The sequence below is a fragment of the Aquarana catesbeiana genome, linkage group LG12 (assembly GCF_042186555.1).
Source record: "Aquarana catesbeiana isolate 2022-GZ linkage group LG12, ASM4218655v1, whole genome shotgun sequence".
NCBI classification, from domain to species: domain Eukaryota; kingdom Metazoa; phylum Chordata; class Amphibia; order Anura; family Ranidae; genus Aquarana; species Aquarana catesbeiana.
The window spans coordinates 55139717-55155015 of NC_133335.1; the positions used below are offsets into that span (position 1 = coordinate 55139717).

At 43.2% G+C, this 15299-nt stretch overlaps 1 protein-coding gene across 4 annotated transcripts in view; it reads left to right on the plus strand.

Annotated features, from left to right (window-relative positions):
• The window catches only part of LOC141114250 (beta-1,4 N-acetylgalactosaminyltransferase 2-like), a 286060-nt gene that overhangs the window by 193005 nt on the left and 77756 nt on the right, over positions 1–15299 (plus strand). For 3 of the 4 annotated variants that reach the window (XM_073607824.1, XM_073607827.1, XM_073607825.1), the window contains exons 4-6: positions 2897–2931; positions 3508–3697; positions 6356–6442. In XM_073607824.1, coding sequence (XP_073463925.1) covers positions 2897–2931; positions 3508–3697; positions 6356–6442 — 312 coding nt within the window. The remainder of the gene's footprint in view (positions 1–2896; positions 2932–3507; positions 3698–6355; positions 6443–15299) is intronic. The other variant, XM_073607826.1, reaches the window with a different exon arrangement.

Consider the following 15299-nt stretch of genomic DNA (forward strand, 5'->3'; position numbering starts at 1 on the left):
TTTTTTTCAAGTTTTTTCGGACCGTTTGGTTTTTAAAACGGATCCGGCCTTTTTGCCAAAAGTGGCCTCTAGTTTTCATAGGGGCCAAGAAATTATTTTACCTACCTTCTGTTCGAATCCTGTGAGGGAACAGGAGCATATTTTTCACAAACTGGACGTTAGAAGGTGCGTCCTTCAGTACTTAGTACGAAACAGTTTAGGAAATCCGATTCTTTTTTTGTATTATTTTCAGGGGCTAGGAAAGGGTTCAAAGCCTCTAAACGATCAATAGCCAGATGGTTAAGGTTGGTCATTAGCCAGGCCTATGTAGTCGGGGGTTTGGAGCCCCCGGAGGGTATTAAAGCACATTCCACCAGGGCAGTGGCAACTTCTCAAGCAGAGTGGGCTGGTGCTTCTCCGGAGCAGATCTGTAGAGCAGCAACGTGGTCCAGTTTTTCCACGTTTGTGAAGCATTACAGACTGGACCTGCTGTCAGCCAAAGACCAAGCCTTTGGGCGTAAGGTGCTGCAGGCAGTAGTCCCTCCCTAAGTTAAGGTGCTCGCTTATCCTCTCTATGGTGCTGTCCTGAAAGATGAATGGGGAAAAACGGAGTTACTTACCGGTAACATCCTTTTCCAGGAATCTTTCAGGACAGCACTAGTACCCACCCAGGTTATTGATTATCTATGAGAACTCATCGCATGAGAACGTCAGGTAAGATAAAGATTTGTATGACGTATTCTTGTGTCTCCCCAGCTGGCCGGAGGAACTCGTGAAGAACTGAGGGGCCGTTGGGAGGATGAGTTTTAAATATTAAATTGGAAGGCGGTGTTTCCTAAGAGGGGAGGAGCCGGTGTCTCTCTATGGTGCTGTCCTGAAAGATTCCTGGAAAAGGATGTTACCGGTAAGTAACTCTGTTTTTTTTTTTTTTTTTTTTTTTTTTTTTTTTAATGGCATGCATGTCCCTGCCAGGATTGTCACTCCCTAAAAAGGAGTCTAACAAACCACCTGCAGAGCGCAACCTGAACAAACATGCCAGGCAATGAACACATCTTCCCGTTGGCAAATAAACTTTGTTTGGCTCCTAAACAGGAGTCCTTTTAAAAGTACTTGTGGCAAAGGGATTTAGCAGAGACAGCACATTCTAGTGTCCATAACTTTGTCCATGTTAGGCACCCTGAATGAGAGTCTCCTGCTGAACAGTCAATTTTGGAAAAACCCACCCTAGCCCATCTGCCCTCTCGCAGTCAATATGGGTACTTGAGCACACCTGTGGCTACCTCACCAGTAGTCCTGCTTACAAGTAGTGCCTCGGGTCAGGTAACCTTTTGCGACTGCCCCCTTGTCCTTTCACTGAGATAGAATAACTGCAGGTATTTTGTCCTGCTTTCACTACCAACACTTTTTCTTTATAAATTACCCTCCCAAGTTTCCATTCACGGTGAATATCTTTGAATCAGACCCAGACCTCACTATCAGGTGTCCGCTTGGGTTATTTTATCCGTAAATCACATTCACCACCAAGCACATCGCAGCCCATAAGAATAGAAAGTCTCCATATTGTACTTTTTTTCTCGATTTTATTTGCATAACTTGAACTGGGACAGGGAAAGTGTTTTCTGAAATGCTCTTTCACTGCTTCATAATCTTTCCTTTGATTTCTTATACAAATACTTCGATCAATGCGGATAAAGAAAAGTCACTCTGAATAACTTTTCATGGGAAAACCTGGAGTAGTATGGTTGAGGTTTGAGAAATACATAGGTTGAATAGCAAAGAGTCACTCTGAATAGCTCTTCACATATAGGCTTTGGTAGATTTACTTTAGAGAATACATAGGCTGTGTAGCAAAGAGTCACTCTGAATAACTCTTCACCCGCAGGCCTTTTTAGAACAATCTGTATCTCCATTTATGCTCGGAGCTCTACCGCCGCCTTTTGACCACTACTTCCCGTTTGTACAGTACTTACAATCTGGGCAAAAGAAGACATTACTCTGAATAATTCCTCGCGCCTGACTGATTGGATTCCCAGGGCTTTGTTGAACCAAAAGTCACAGACTATCGGTGCCTGCATCACTGACTTGTGTACCAACATCCCTCAGCCTCTGGTAGTACTGCTCCCCTGGGCTTTCACTCACTTGATCAACAGTTCTTCTTCCGCTTAGCTCCTACTTCCTCCTGATGGCTCCTCCATCCCTCCTCTCCGGTCTGGCCCACTCCCGCTCCCCATGGGGGGCGTCCAGCTACACCAGCGACTACATGCTGCATGGTGTCTCCAACTCCTCTGCTCCGCGTGGCCTGGTCCCCCCCCCCTCCCTGCAGGGGGGGCGCTCACCTTCCGTCTCCCTCCCCACAGGGGGGGCGCTCACCTTCTCTCTCTAGCGTGGCCTGTGTCCCCCAGCTTATATGGGAGTCCCGCCTCCTGCCAAACAAATTAATGATTGGCCAGAACTCCACACATGAGCTGCCTGCCACTCAGATCCCAAGTCCAACCTCTCTTCCAGAACCATTTCCAATGAAAGCCTGAGGAGGCATCTCTGGACCCGAGCACAGGTGGCCAAACCTTCCACTACACTGACAATCCCAGTCCCCAGAATAAACAACCAGTCCTGAAATAGTAATACAAGCCTGACTAAATTTACCTGAAACTGAATCCTGTCATTAAACACAGAAAAATCACCTACCTTCAGGTAGTGACCGCTACACCTACTTTTAGGAAATTGGTCATTTATGAAAGAGGTGTGAGTGTTGGGTATAACCCCTAGATAAGGATACTTGTTTTCATAAAAGTGACATTTATTTTTAGCAATGACATTTAAATGAACACATGGCTAAAATTTAAGATCTTTATCCTTTTGTTAAAGCTTTGTGAATTGGGCCGAATGTGTTTTTAACTTATTTTTGTTTCTGATACAGGTTTACAAATTGATGCTTCTTTGCCAAATTACACGGTAAGGTATATGTACAGTAGCTTTTACGGGACATTTACAGTACCTGGTCAAAGCACAGGTTTAATTTAAAATACATTTTTGAAAATGGTAATGTACATGTGTTACCGCACCACGAGGGACAATAGTAATGTGAGTGGGCCCAAAACGAATGTAGGAATTGAGCTTAGTTTAGTGAGGCTAGGCTTCAGAGTTGTGCTTAAATCTGATCTGTTGCCTTATTGTAAATAGAATACGCTTAAAACTGCCCACTGTCTAGTGGGTTTACGAGTCAAATCTTCAATATTTCCAGGTTTGTTGAATAGGTCCACCATTCACTGTGATTCCTCTTGCGATCTGCCATCTGGAACATTGGCAATTTATTTTGAAGGAAATGGAGATTTAGATATTTACTAGTCCCCAAGATGACATCAAGGATAAAATAAAAACTTGATAGGGGTTTCAACCATACCTTGCCCTATTCAAAATAAAAAAAAAATCTTTTAGCTTTAAATACTTTTTCCACAGTAGCATTTTTGCAATTATATACTTTTCACTTTAAAACTTTGAATCTTAGGTTTTGGAATTCTGTTCTTGTAGGTGGCACTTGAGGCATCTCTTGGAACATTTGACTTTCAAGTTAGTATATCTGGGATTCCTGAGGTTCAGATTAATGGCAGAGGAGAGAAACATCTGGACATTATTACCGATGATATCCATGTGTTGAACCGCATTTTGGGTAGTACAACTTACACAAGTACTCTTTACAGCATTGAGAGTCTGGACATTGGTAAGAAAAGTCCTATGAGCTAGAAAGCAAATGTATTTACGAGACTGAACCATTTTAAGTGTCTGTGTAGCCTAAACTTTTTTTCTTGCCTTGGATGGAGTAGTATAATATTAAAAGAAATGGCCAAGTTTTATTGCTGACTTTGAAAGAAAATGAGGAACACTTTGAATGGAAAAAGTCCCCAAAACTCCAGCTGGTTGGAGAACACTGATCGCTTTATTGATAGTATATCATAAAAACAATAGGCAACTCAAACACTCTGGATGGCCAGATGAATTCTTAGGAAGCATACTATAGTCCAAACAACTGAAAGTTCTAATACCAGAAAGCCCTGATATTATTACTATAATATACCAGGCTTTCTCAACCAAGGCTCCATGGAACTCTGGGGTTCTTCTAGAAGTTGATAGGGGTTCCTTGAGCAATGAACAATTTCATCCTCTTGGATAAGTAACCACTGACACCAATTTTTTTTTTTTTTTAGCTATCTGTAAGGCCCCTTTTAAATGGGCGGACTCCACCAACAGTTCCACCTGCCCAGCAGGGGAACTATCCGCTGATCCCGCTAAGCAGGCGGACACAGCCTGCTTTCCTCTATGGGTGGTCAGATGGAAACAGACCGCCTGTCCATTTCCATCCAACTGTCATCCGATCCAATCCGCCAGACGAATGGGGAACAGATCCTAGTTTAGATCAGATCAGATCGGATGTCAGTGGGTGTCAACAGACACATGTCCGTTGACAGCTGTCGCACCAAAGCGGGCAAAGGATGGTCTGATTGGGTCTGCCTAAAAAACTGACATGTGGACTCAGGCAATTGGTCCGTGTGAAAGGGCCTAAAAGGGGATTCTTCCAACTGACCACAAATGTAAGGAGCATTGTTCCTATTAGCTATCACACTAATGTATTGTGAGCTGCAGATACAGTTACTATTATGCCCTCTACACACGGTCGGACATTGATCAGACATTCCGACAACAAAATCCTAGGATTTTTTCCGACGGATATTGGCTCAAACTTGTCTTGCATACACACGGTCACACAAAGTTGTCGGAAAATCCAATCGTTCTGAACGCGGTGACGTTAAACACGTACGTTGGGACTATAAACGGGGCAGTAGCCAATAGCTTTTGTCTCTTAAATTATTCTGAGCATGCGTGGCACTTTGTGCGTCGGATTTGTGTGCACACGATCGGAATTTCCGACAACAGATTTTGTTGTCGGAAAATTTTATAGCAAGCTCTCAAACTTTGTGTGATGGAGCCCACACACGGTCGGAATTTCCGCCAACAAGGTCCTATCACACATTTTCGGTCGGAAAATCCGACCATGTGTACAGGGCATAAGTAGGGGTTACCGGAAACCTGAAAGTTATTTCCAAGGTTCTTCCATTTTGAAAAGGTCATGAAACGCTGTGATATGCTATCAGTAAAGTGATTTGTGTTCTTCGACTGGCCCAAGTTTCCAGGACCTTTTTTCACAGTCACTTTGCTCTTTGTCTTCTTTCAAATTCTGCATTAGTTTAGCAAATACCACCAAAGCCTACCACTACCCTATAAATACCGCAAAAAGTTTTTATTGCTTTCTGTATCCCTTGTTGTTTGCCTGTGATTATTGTCACAGAGGCAAAAAGTGACAAGGAATCCTAAATTCTCTGTTGCAACCAGAACAAGAAGTGAGGATAACACTGGGGATGCGTGGTTTGGTGACAACAGTCTAAGGAGAATAATTTCCCTCACTATGAAGAGATTTCACCTCAATTCCTGAATTGACAGGGCACAGATGGCAAAAAAGAAACTGACAGGTGTTTTAACCCTACTATAACTATATATAAAAAAAAATGGTTATACATACAAATTAAAATCAATAGAAATAGGTGTTTCTTTGCAAATAAAAGCAAATTGTGATGTGGGGCTACAGGAAAACAAATTGAACACAAATTTTAAAAGTATATATGTTGAAATTGCCCCTTAGAGTAATCTGGAAGAGAAGTTAATGGTGCTAGGTGAGAAAAAGTGTGTGTGTGTGTGTGTGTGTGTGTGTGTGTATACACAATTCATTCTTCAACTATGATTGGAATACAAGCGTTCATCTGGGGCAGTTCACCAAAGAAAACAATCTAACCATCTGTAATCTTGTCATGATAGAATAATGGAAGTTGCCATTAATGAATTCTTCTTTTTTTTTTTTTTTTTTTTATTCCAGAATGAGAAAGATTCAATTCTGCCTGACCCTGAAAAGTTAGAGATAAGGAATTCTAAAGCCCCGTACACACGGGCCAAATTTCAGAAAATATTGGCAGGTTAAAAAAAAAAACGCCTGACATCCGGCCTGTGTGTATGTCCTTCTTTTGGACGAGCATGCTGGAAAACCAGCAGCTGACCGACTCCTGATGCCAGCCAATGGCAGCGCTGATCAGAGTGTTTTGGCAGGGGCTGTCCCCCTGTCAGAATACAACAGCTCAGAGGGGGAGATCATTGCACTAACTTCGCATAATGAGTACAGAAGCTCCAAGCGCTGTCAGGTTTTTTTGTTTTTTTTTTCGTTCAACTCAGCAAACAATACCCCAAACTTGTAGTGTGTACCAGGCTTTACACTTTTATGTTACTTATAATATGAAATATTAATTAACCATTCTTGGTTTTATCTTCATTGCAGTAAAATTTTCTATGAATCAGTACTTTGCTCATATCCCGGTTTCAATTCGACAACCACCAATAGCCCGCTTACATGACCCAGGACGGGGTAAGTATAGGCAAAAGCTAGGTTGTTACCACTGCTGTAGGTTGCTCAATGGACTGCACTGCAGCCAATGCATTTTTTCAGGATGGCTATATACGAGTGATAAGGCAACAAGACAATACAATATATGGCTTATATAAGCTTTTAACATTTAATAAGTACATAAGACTTTCAGGAGCTAACCAGAATTAGTAATTGATAGGTAGTAGGAACTAGTAAAGACATACAGTTGTGTGAAAGTGTTTTCCCCCTTCCTGATTTTTCTTTTTTTTTTTTTTTTTTTTTTGCATAATTGTCACACTTAAATAATTCAAATCATCAAAAAATGTTAATATTACACAAAGATAATCCAAGTAAATACAAAATGCAGTTTTTAAATGATAATTTCATTTATTAAGGGAAATAAGCTGTCCAAACCTGCCTGGCCCTATGTAAAAAAATAAAATTGCAACCCTCACCCCTTTCTAAATTGTGAATGAACTGTAATTATCACATATTTTGGAAAGCTGAGTTAAAATTCACTTGCCATACCCAAACCTGATTACTGCCAGACCTGTAGAATAGAGAAATCACTTAAATAGAAGATGTCTGACAAAGTGAAGCACGCTAAAAGATCTAAAAAAGCAACACATCATGCCACAATCTAAAGAAATTTAAGAACAGATGAGAAACAAAGTAGTTGACATGTATCAGTCAGGAAAGGGTTACAAAGCCATTTCTAGGGCTTTTGGACTCCAGCCAACCACGGGGAGAGCCATTATCCACAAATGGAGAAAACTTGGAACAGTGGTGAACCTTCCCAGGAGTGGCCGGCAAACCAAAATTACTCCAAGAGCATGACGGCAACTCATCCAGGAGGTCATAAACGAACCCAGAACACCATCTAAAGAACTGCAGGTCTCATTTCCCCCAGGTAAGGTCAGTGTTCATGATTTAACACAAAGAAAGAGACTGGGCAAAAATGGCATCCATGGGAGAGTTCCAAGGTCAAAGCCACTGCTGACCAGAAAGAACACACAGGCTCCTCTCACATTTGCCCAAAAATCTTGATTATCCCCAAGACTTTTGGGCAAATATTCTGTGGACTGATGAGACAAAAGTTGAACTTTTTTGGAAGATGTGTGTCCCGTTACATATACTATATGGTATAAAACTAACTCAGCTTTTTATAAAAAAAACATCATACCAATAGTCACACATGGTGGTGATAGTGTGATGGTCTGGGGCTGCTTTGCAGGTTCAGGACCTGGACGACTTGCCATCATTGAGGGAACCATGAATTCTGCGCTCTACCAAAAAATCCTGAAGGAGAATGTCCGACCATCAGTTCCAGACCTCAAGCTCAAGCACACTTGGGTTATGCAGCAGGACAGTATTCTGAAAACACACCAGCAAGTCCACCTCTGAATGGCTTGAAAAAAACAAAATGAAGGTTTTGGAGTGGCTTAGTCAAAATCTGGACTTAAATCTGATTGAGATGCTGTGGCATGACCTTAAACAGGGTGTTCATCCTGGAAAACCCTACAAAGAAGAGTCAGCCAAAATTTCTCCACAGCAATGTGAAAGACTCATTACCAGTTATCGCAAATGTTTAACCACTTCAAGGATTTACCCCCTTCCTGACCAGAGCACTTTTTACAATTTGGCACTGCGTTGATTTAACTGCTAATTGCGCGGTCATGCAATGCTGTACCCAAACGAAATTTGCGTCCTTTTCTTCCCACAAATAGAGCTTTCTTTTGATGGTATTTGATCACCTCTGCGGTTTTTATTTTTTGCGCTATAAACAGAAAAAGACCGCAAATTTTTGATATTTTCTACTTTTTGTTATAAAAAAATCCAATAAACTCAATTTTAGTCATACATTTAGGCCAAAATGTATTCGGCCACATGTCTTTGGTAAAAAAAAAAGTCAAGAAGCGTATATTTATTGGTTTGGGCAAAAGTGCAAACTAGGGTACATTTTCTGGAATTTACACAGCTTTTAGTTTGTAATTTCTTGAGGTGCTAAAATGGCAGGGCAGTACAACCCCCCCCCCCATGACCCCATTTTGGAAAGTAGACACCCCAAGGAAATTGCTGAGAGGCATGTTGAGCCCATTGAATATTATTTTTTTTGTCCCAAGTGATTGAATAATGACAAATAAAAAAAAAAAATTACAAAAAGTTGTCACTAAAATGATATATTGCTCACACAGGCCATGGGCATATGTGGAATTGCACCCCAAAATACTTTTAGCTGCTTCTGAGTATGGGGATACCACATGTGTGGGACTTTTTGGGAGCCTAGCCGCGTACGGGGCCCCGAAAACCAAGCACCACCTTCAGGACGTAAATTTTTGATTTCACTCTTCACTGCCTATCACAGTTTCGGAGGCCATGGAATGCCCAGGTGGCACAAACCCCCCCCCCCCCCCCCCCCAAATGACCCCATTTTGGAAAGTAGACACCCCATGCTATTTGCTGAGAGGCATGGTGAGTATTTTGCAGCTCTCATTTGTTTTTGAAAATGAAGAAAGACAAGAAGAGAAAATTTTTTTTTTTTCAATTTTCAAAACTTTTTGACAAAAAGTGAGGTCTGCAAAATACTCACTATACCTCTCCGCAAATATCTTGGGGTGTCTACTTTCCAAAATAGGGTCATTTGGGGGGGTTTGTGCCTCCCGGGCATTCCATGGCCTCCGAAACTGATAGGCAGTGAAGAGTGAAATCAAAAATTTACGCCCTTAGAAAGCCTGAAGGCGGTGCTTGGTTTTCGGGGTCCCGTACGCGGCTAGGCTCCCAAAAAGTCTCACACATGTGGTATCCCCATACTCAGGAGAACAACAGAATGTATTTTGGGGTGTAATTTCACATATTCCCATGGCATGTTTGAGCAATATATCCTTTAGTGACAACTTTGTGCAAAAAAATAAATAAGTCTTTTTCCCGCAACTTGTGTAAGAATATAAAATATTCCATGGACTCGACATGCCTCTCAGCAAATAGCTTGGGGTGTCTACTTTCCAAAATGGGGTCATTTGGGGGGGGTTTGAACTGTCCTGGCATTTTATGCACAACATTTAGAAGCTTATGTTACACATCACCCACTCTTCTAACCACTTGAAGACAAAGCCCCTTCTGACACTTTTTGTTTACATGAAAAAATTATTTATTTTTTTGCAAGAAAATTACTTTGAACCCCCAAACATTATATATTTTTTTAAAGCAAATGCCCTACAGATTAAAATGGTGGGTGTTTCATTTTTTTTTTTTTCACACAGTATTTGCGCAGCGATTTTCGAAGCACATTTTTTCAGAAAAACGCACACTTTTCTAAATTTTAATGCAATAAAACACACTATATTGCCCAAATGTTTGATGAAATAAAAAAGATGATCTTAGGCCGAGTACATGGATACCAAACATGACATGCTTTAAAATTGCGCACAAACGTGCAGTGGCGACAAACTAAAAACATTTTTAAAAGCCTTTACAGGTTACCACTTTAGATTTACAGAGGAGGTCTACTGCTAAAATTACTGCCCTCGATCTGACCTTCGTGGTGATACCTCACATGCATGGTGCAATTGCTGTTTACATTTGACGCCAGACCGACGCTTGCGTTCGCCTTTGCGCGAGAGCAGGGGGGGGGACTGGTGCTTCTTATTTTTTTGCTTTTTTTTATCTTATTTTTAAGCTGTCCCTTTCATATATATTTTTTTTTTTTTTATCATTTTTATTGTTATCTCAAGGAATGTAAATATCCCCTATGATAGCAATAGGTAGTGACAGGTACTCTTTTTTTTTGAAAAAATTGGGGTCTATTAAACCCTAGCTCTCTCCTCTGCCCTCAAAGCATCTGAACAACAAGATCGGTGTGATAAAATGCCTTCCCAATTTCCCAATGGCGCTGTTTACATCCGGCGAAATCTAAGTCATGAAATGCTCGTAGCTTCCGGTTTCTTAGGCCATAGAGATGTTTGGAGCCATTCTGGTCTCTGATCAGCTCTATGGTCAGCTGGCTGAATCACCGGCTGCATTCTCAGGTTCCCTGTTGGGACACTGCCTGTAAAAGCAGTCTAGAGGCTAATTGGCCGCTAGGATTGCTTTTACATGAAAGCCGACCGCTGGCTGAAAAGAATGATACCAAGATGATGCCTAAACCTGCAGGCATCATTCTGGTATAACCACTCAAATCCAGCAACATACCAGTACGTTGCTGGTCCTTGTTGGGCATATATTGTAATCTATTTTTTTTTTTTTCATGCAGCCTGTGGGCTGAACGAAAAAAAGAGATTGATCGGTGGGTATGCCCACCATTAGAATACCTCCCTTCATCCACCCACTTCTAATGATGGGCATACATGCACCATTTATATATGCCGAAGCATGGGGGCATCCTTCCGCAAAAGTTAGGAGCAAATCGCTCCTCCGCCCCTGCTGCCCCCATGCTTCGACATATATCACCTCCGCTGGAGTCACGGCTTTATATATCGTGGGAGCAAATGCTGTTGCTGTCAAGATAAATAAATCCGTGCTGCAGCTGAATGGCGTACCTGAAAACAAAAAAATGGTTAACAATAAAACACAGTAAACAGTAAAGTATAAAAAATTGCATACCTGAAAAGCAAACATGATAAAACATAATAACAATAAAACATTGCAGAATAGAATACAGTAAAAAAGAGCAGAACAATAGAGAGTGAATAGAGAGAGAGAGAACAATGAAACAACAACTTTTTTTTTTTATTTCATATATTTTTTTTGTTACACCTTTTTTTTTTTTTTTTTTGTAACTGTAACCAGTTCCAAGTTCGGGTCTCTCAAAATGCGATGGCATCTTGGGAGACCCTGTGAAAGTGTGCCTTGTCTGTGCAGTGCTGTACCCTACGCTAATACTCAACTAGTGAATGGTAGTGTTCAAAACTTTCACCATTGCAAAGACCAGGCTTGTCAGAACAGGAGGGACAATAATAGCTGGTGTCATGCCTATATCTGTGCTTGCTGCAGACACAACATCTTTTTTGGGGGGGTTCGTTGGGTAGGGGTACTCGGGAGGACATAAAGAAAATGCCTCTCATGCAGCCAATTGCATTTGGTTGGGGATGTGAATGGGGGAAGTACGGGCGCTGCAGAAGTGGTGGGTTCTCAATTAGGATTGGCGAATGCAGCAGGAAGGGCATTATGGGCACGACGGGCCTGTGTTTGTCTTCTTCTTGGTGGCAGCGGAACACTACTTGTGCTTGCCACCTCACCAGCTTGAACTGCACTTATGGGACTCGCTACTTTACCAAGTGTTACTGCAGTGCTGGTTTGACTACCACCGGGGTGTACTAGGCCGCTGGTGCTTGCCAGTTCCCCAAAACGCTACCAAAAAAACTGTTAGCGATCGCAGGGATCAGGCCTGACTCTGCGAACGCTGCAGTTATGTGTTTAGTGTTTTGTAATGACAGTGATCGATCGATACTGCACTTGGGTGGGCTGGGCCGGGCGGAGGGGCAAAACGCAGGTGCTAGCAGGTATCTGGGCTGATCCCGCTAACACTGCGTTTTTGGGAACCCTAAACTGCTGGGGACGCTAGTATAGATCTGATCGGATCAGATATTGATCCGTTCAGATACTATACCACTAAGGGAGGTGTATGGTGCGTGCGTGGGTTTTAGAGATACTGGCGTTAACCTGACGCTGCCTGGGCGACGCAGACCCTATCTGACCCTAAAACCTAAGTTATATCACCGCCGGGTGATCAGGGGGCTAAACCTTTATTCGGTAATAAACGGCGGGTGCCCTGACACTATATAAAATAAATGAACTAACCAGCGTTTTACGGTGATCACTGGTGAAAGGGTTAACTAGGGGGCAATCAAGGGGTTAAAACATTTAGTAGGTAGTATATGGGGGTCCCGACGCTATAAAACGCTGATGGCGAACCTATATATTTACCTCCCTAACTAGCGTCACCAGTGACACTAATTCAGCGATCAGAAAAATGATCGCTTAGTGACACTGGCGACGGGGGGTGATCAAGGGGTTAAAACTTTATTGGGGGAGTTAGGGGGATACCCTAGACCTAAAAGGGGCTAACACTAACTGCACTACCACACTAACTGTCACAAACTGGCAGTAATCAGGGAAAAAAAAAACTGCTTGGTGTCACTGTGACGGGGGGAGGGGTGATCGGAGGGTGATGGGGGGTGAAAAGTATGCCTGGCGTGTTCTACTGTGTGTGTGTTGTGCACTCACATCGATGTCTTCTCTCCTCGGCGCCGGAACGGAAAATCCGAGCCGAGGAGAGATGATATCACTTCCTCTGCGGCTGTTTACTATACAGCAGCAGAGGAAGGATTTCATTGGCCGGGAGCGATCGCGAGGGGGAGGGCCACGAATGGATGGCCTCCCCCTCACCTCTCATCGCTCTGGGACAGAAGCAGACCGCCTCGGGCACCGGGGGGGTCCGATCGGACCCCCCGCCCGCGGGAGTCAAGTAACGTACCCATACGTTACTTTGCCTGCCCGTTCCATTCTGCCGCAGTATATCTGCGTGAGGTGGTCGGCAAGTGGTTAAATGCAGTTGTTGCCGCCAAGGGTGGCACAGCCAGTTGTTAGGTTTAGGGATCAATTACTTTTTCACATAGGGCCGGCAGGTTTGGACAGCTTTTTTCCCTTTTTAATAAATTAAATCATTTTAAAAGCTGCATTTTGTATTCACGCGGGTTATCTTTTGTGTAATATTAACGTTTGATTATCTGAATCATTTAATTGTAACAAATATGCAAAAAAATTTAAAAAAAAACCCAGAATAGGATGGAAAAAAGCTCAGTAAAACTTTTTTTTTTTTTTAGGCTTCATTAAAGCTACTTTCACACTGGGGCGTCAGCGATATACCGTCGTTTTTGCGGCCCTTTTCGACTGCTAGCGGGGCGCTTTTAACCCCCGTTAATGGCTGAAAATGGGTTAAATGCGCCCACACATCGCCGCAGCGACGGCACTTTGGTGCTGCCCATTGATTTCAATGGGCAGGGGTGCAGTAGGGGCGCCGCATTCACCGCTCCTACAGCGCCTCAGAGATGCGGCTTGCAGGACTTTTTTTGGCGTCCTTCCAGCGTGCAAGCACTCGGGCTTTCACACTGGAGTGAGAGGAGAGGCTCTTTACAGGCGCTATTGTTAGTGCTATAGCGCCTGTAAAGCGCCTCAGTGTGAAAGCAGCCTAATTGTAATGTGCCTATGCACACAGGCACGAGCGTGGTGCATTCTTCAGTAAAAAATGTTTTTTGGAGAAATCTGCATTTTTGGTCAGTAATTTGCACGCAAATGTCCAGTTACATATTGTGCAGAATGAGAATGTGAGAATAGGTTTTTGTGCATTTGCACGAAAATGAGCGAACACATATACGCGAAAATGCTCGTGATTACGCGCAAATGCATAAAAAAAAAAAACTGTATGAAAAAGTAGATGCTCAAACAGGAGTATCATGTGCAAGAGGCCTAATGCCCATGTTGTTGAAGTGGCACCATATGCAAAGTCACAGTGCCCACAGGAAGTAAATTAAAACACTGCGGCAATGCATGCCACTGACCTCCCAAATGAGTCGTTTGGCTGAGCACACCCTATAACCCCTTTTACACATGCTAGCACTGCTGCATTAGCGGTAAAGTGCCACTAGTTTTAATGGTGCTGTGCGGGCGGGAGCGTGGCGCTTTTAACCCCCCAAAGAAGGGGTTAAAAGCACCCAAAAAGCGCTGCTGCCGAAGCACTTTGCAGGTGATTCGGCAGCGCTGCCCATTGATTTCAATGGCAGAGGCAGTTTAGGAGCGGTGTATACTGTGCGGGCGGGAGCATGGCGCTTTTAACCCCAAAGTAGGGCCGCTGTCTTCAGGGAGACTGGCTACATGTGGCAGTCTCCCCCCCTTTATAAAACCCCAACAGTGTTGTACTCTACTCACTGTCTCTTTTGCTCCCGTGCTTCCAGGAAAGCCTCCTCCTGTGTGTTATGGCAGGATCCTTCCAACACCCGAGCCCTGGCCCAAGATAGGACACCCCCCTACCAGACTAGGGGGACCCCTGAGGGCCACCAACAGCCTCTTCAACACTACATCTCCATCTTCCACCTGATTGCCCCTGCTGGCATGGCCCATGTCTATTTATGGAGCGGTCTCAGCCCCTGCCAGCTTACCTCTAAGGATTAGCTGAGGCTCCATAAATATTCAAGGCAGCTCCTTCTGACCCCCGCCCTCTAGTTCTGGAATATTCTCCAACCTTCTAGACCCGGGGAAGGCACCAGAGAGCTGCCAGGATGAATCATGGTTCATGGAATCTTGGTTAGCCAATTACAAAAGCAGGAAGTGTGATTATACTGTAACAGTAAATTATATACACTCACCGGCCACTTTATTAGGTAGACCTTGCTAGTACCGGGTTGAATCCACTTTTGCCTTCAGAACTGCCCTAATTCTTTGTGGCGTAGATTCAACAAGGATTTGGAAAAATTCCTCAGATTTTGGTTCTTATTGACATGATAGCATCACGCAATTGCTGAAGATTTGTCGGCTGCACAGCCATGATGCGAATCTCCCGTTCCACCACATCCCAAATGAGCTCTATTGGATTGAGATCTGGTGACTGTGGAGGATATTAGAGTACAGTGATTTCATTGTCATGTTCAAGAAACCAGTTTGAGACATGGTGCATTATCCTGCTGGAAGGAGCCATCAGAAGATGGGGACACTGTAGTCATAAAGGGATGGACATGGTCAGCAACAATACTCAGGTAGGTCTTGGCAATTAAATAATGCCTATTTGGTACAAAGGGACCGAAAGTGTGCCAAGAAAATATCTTTCACACCATTACACCACTACCACCAGCCTGAACCGTTGATA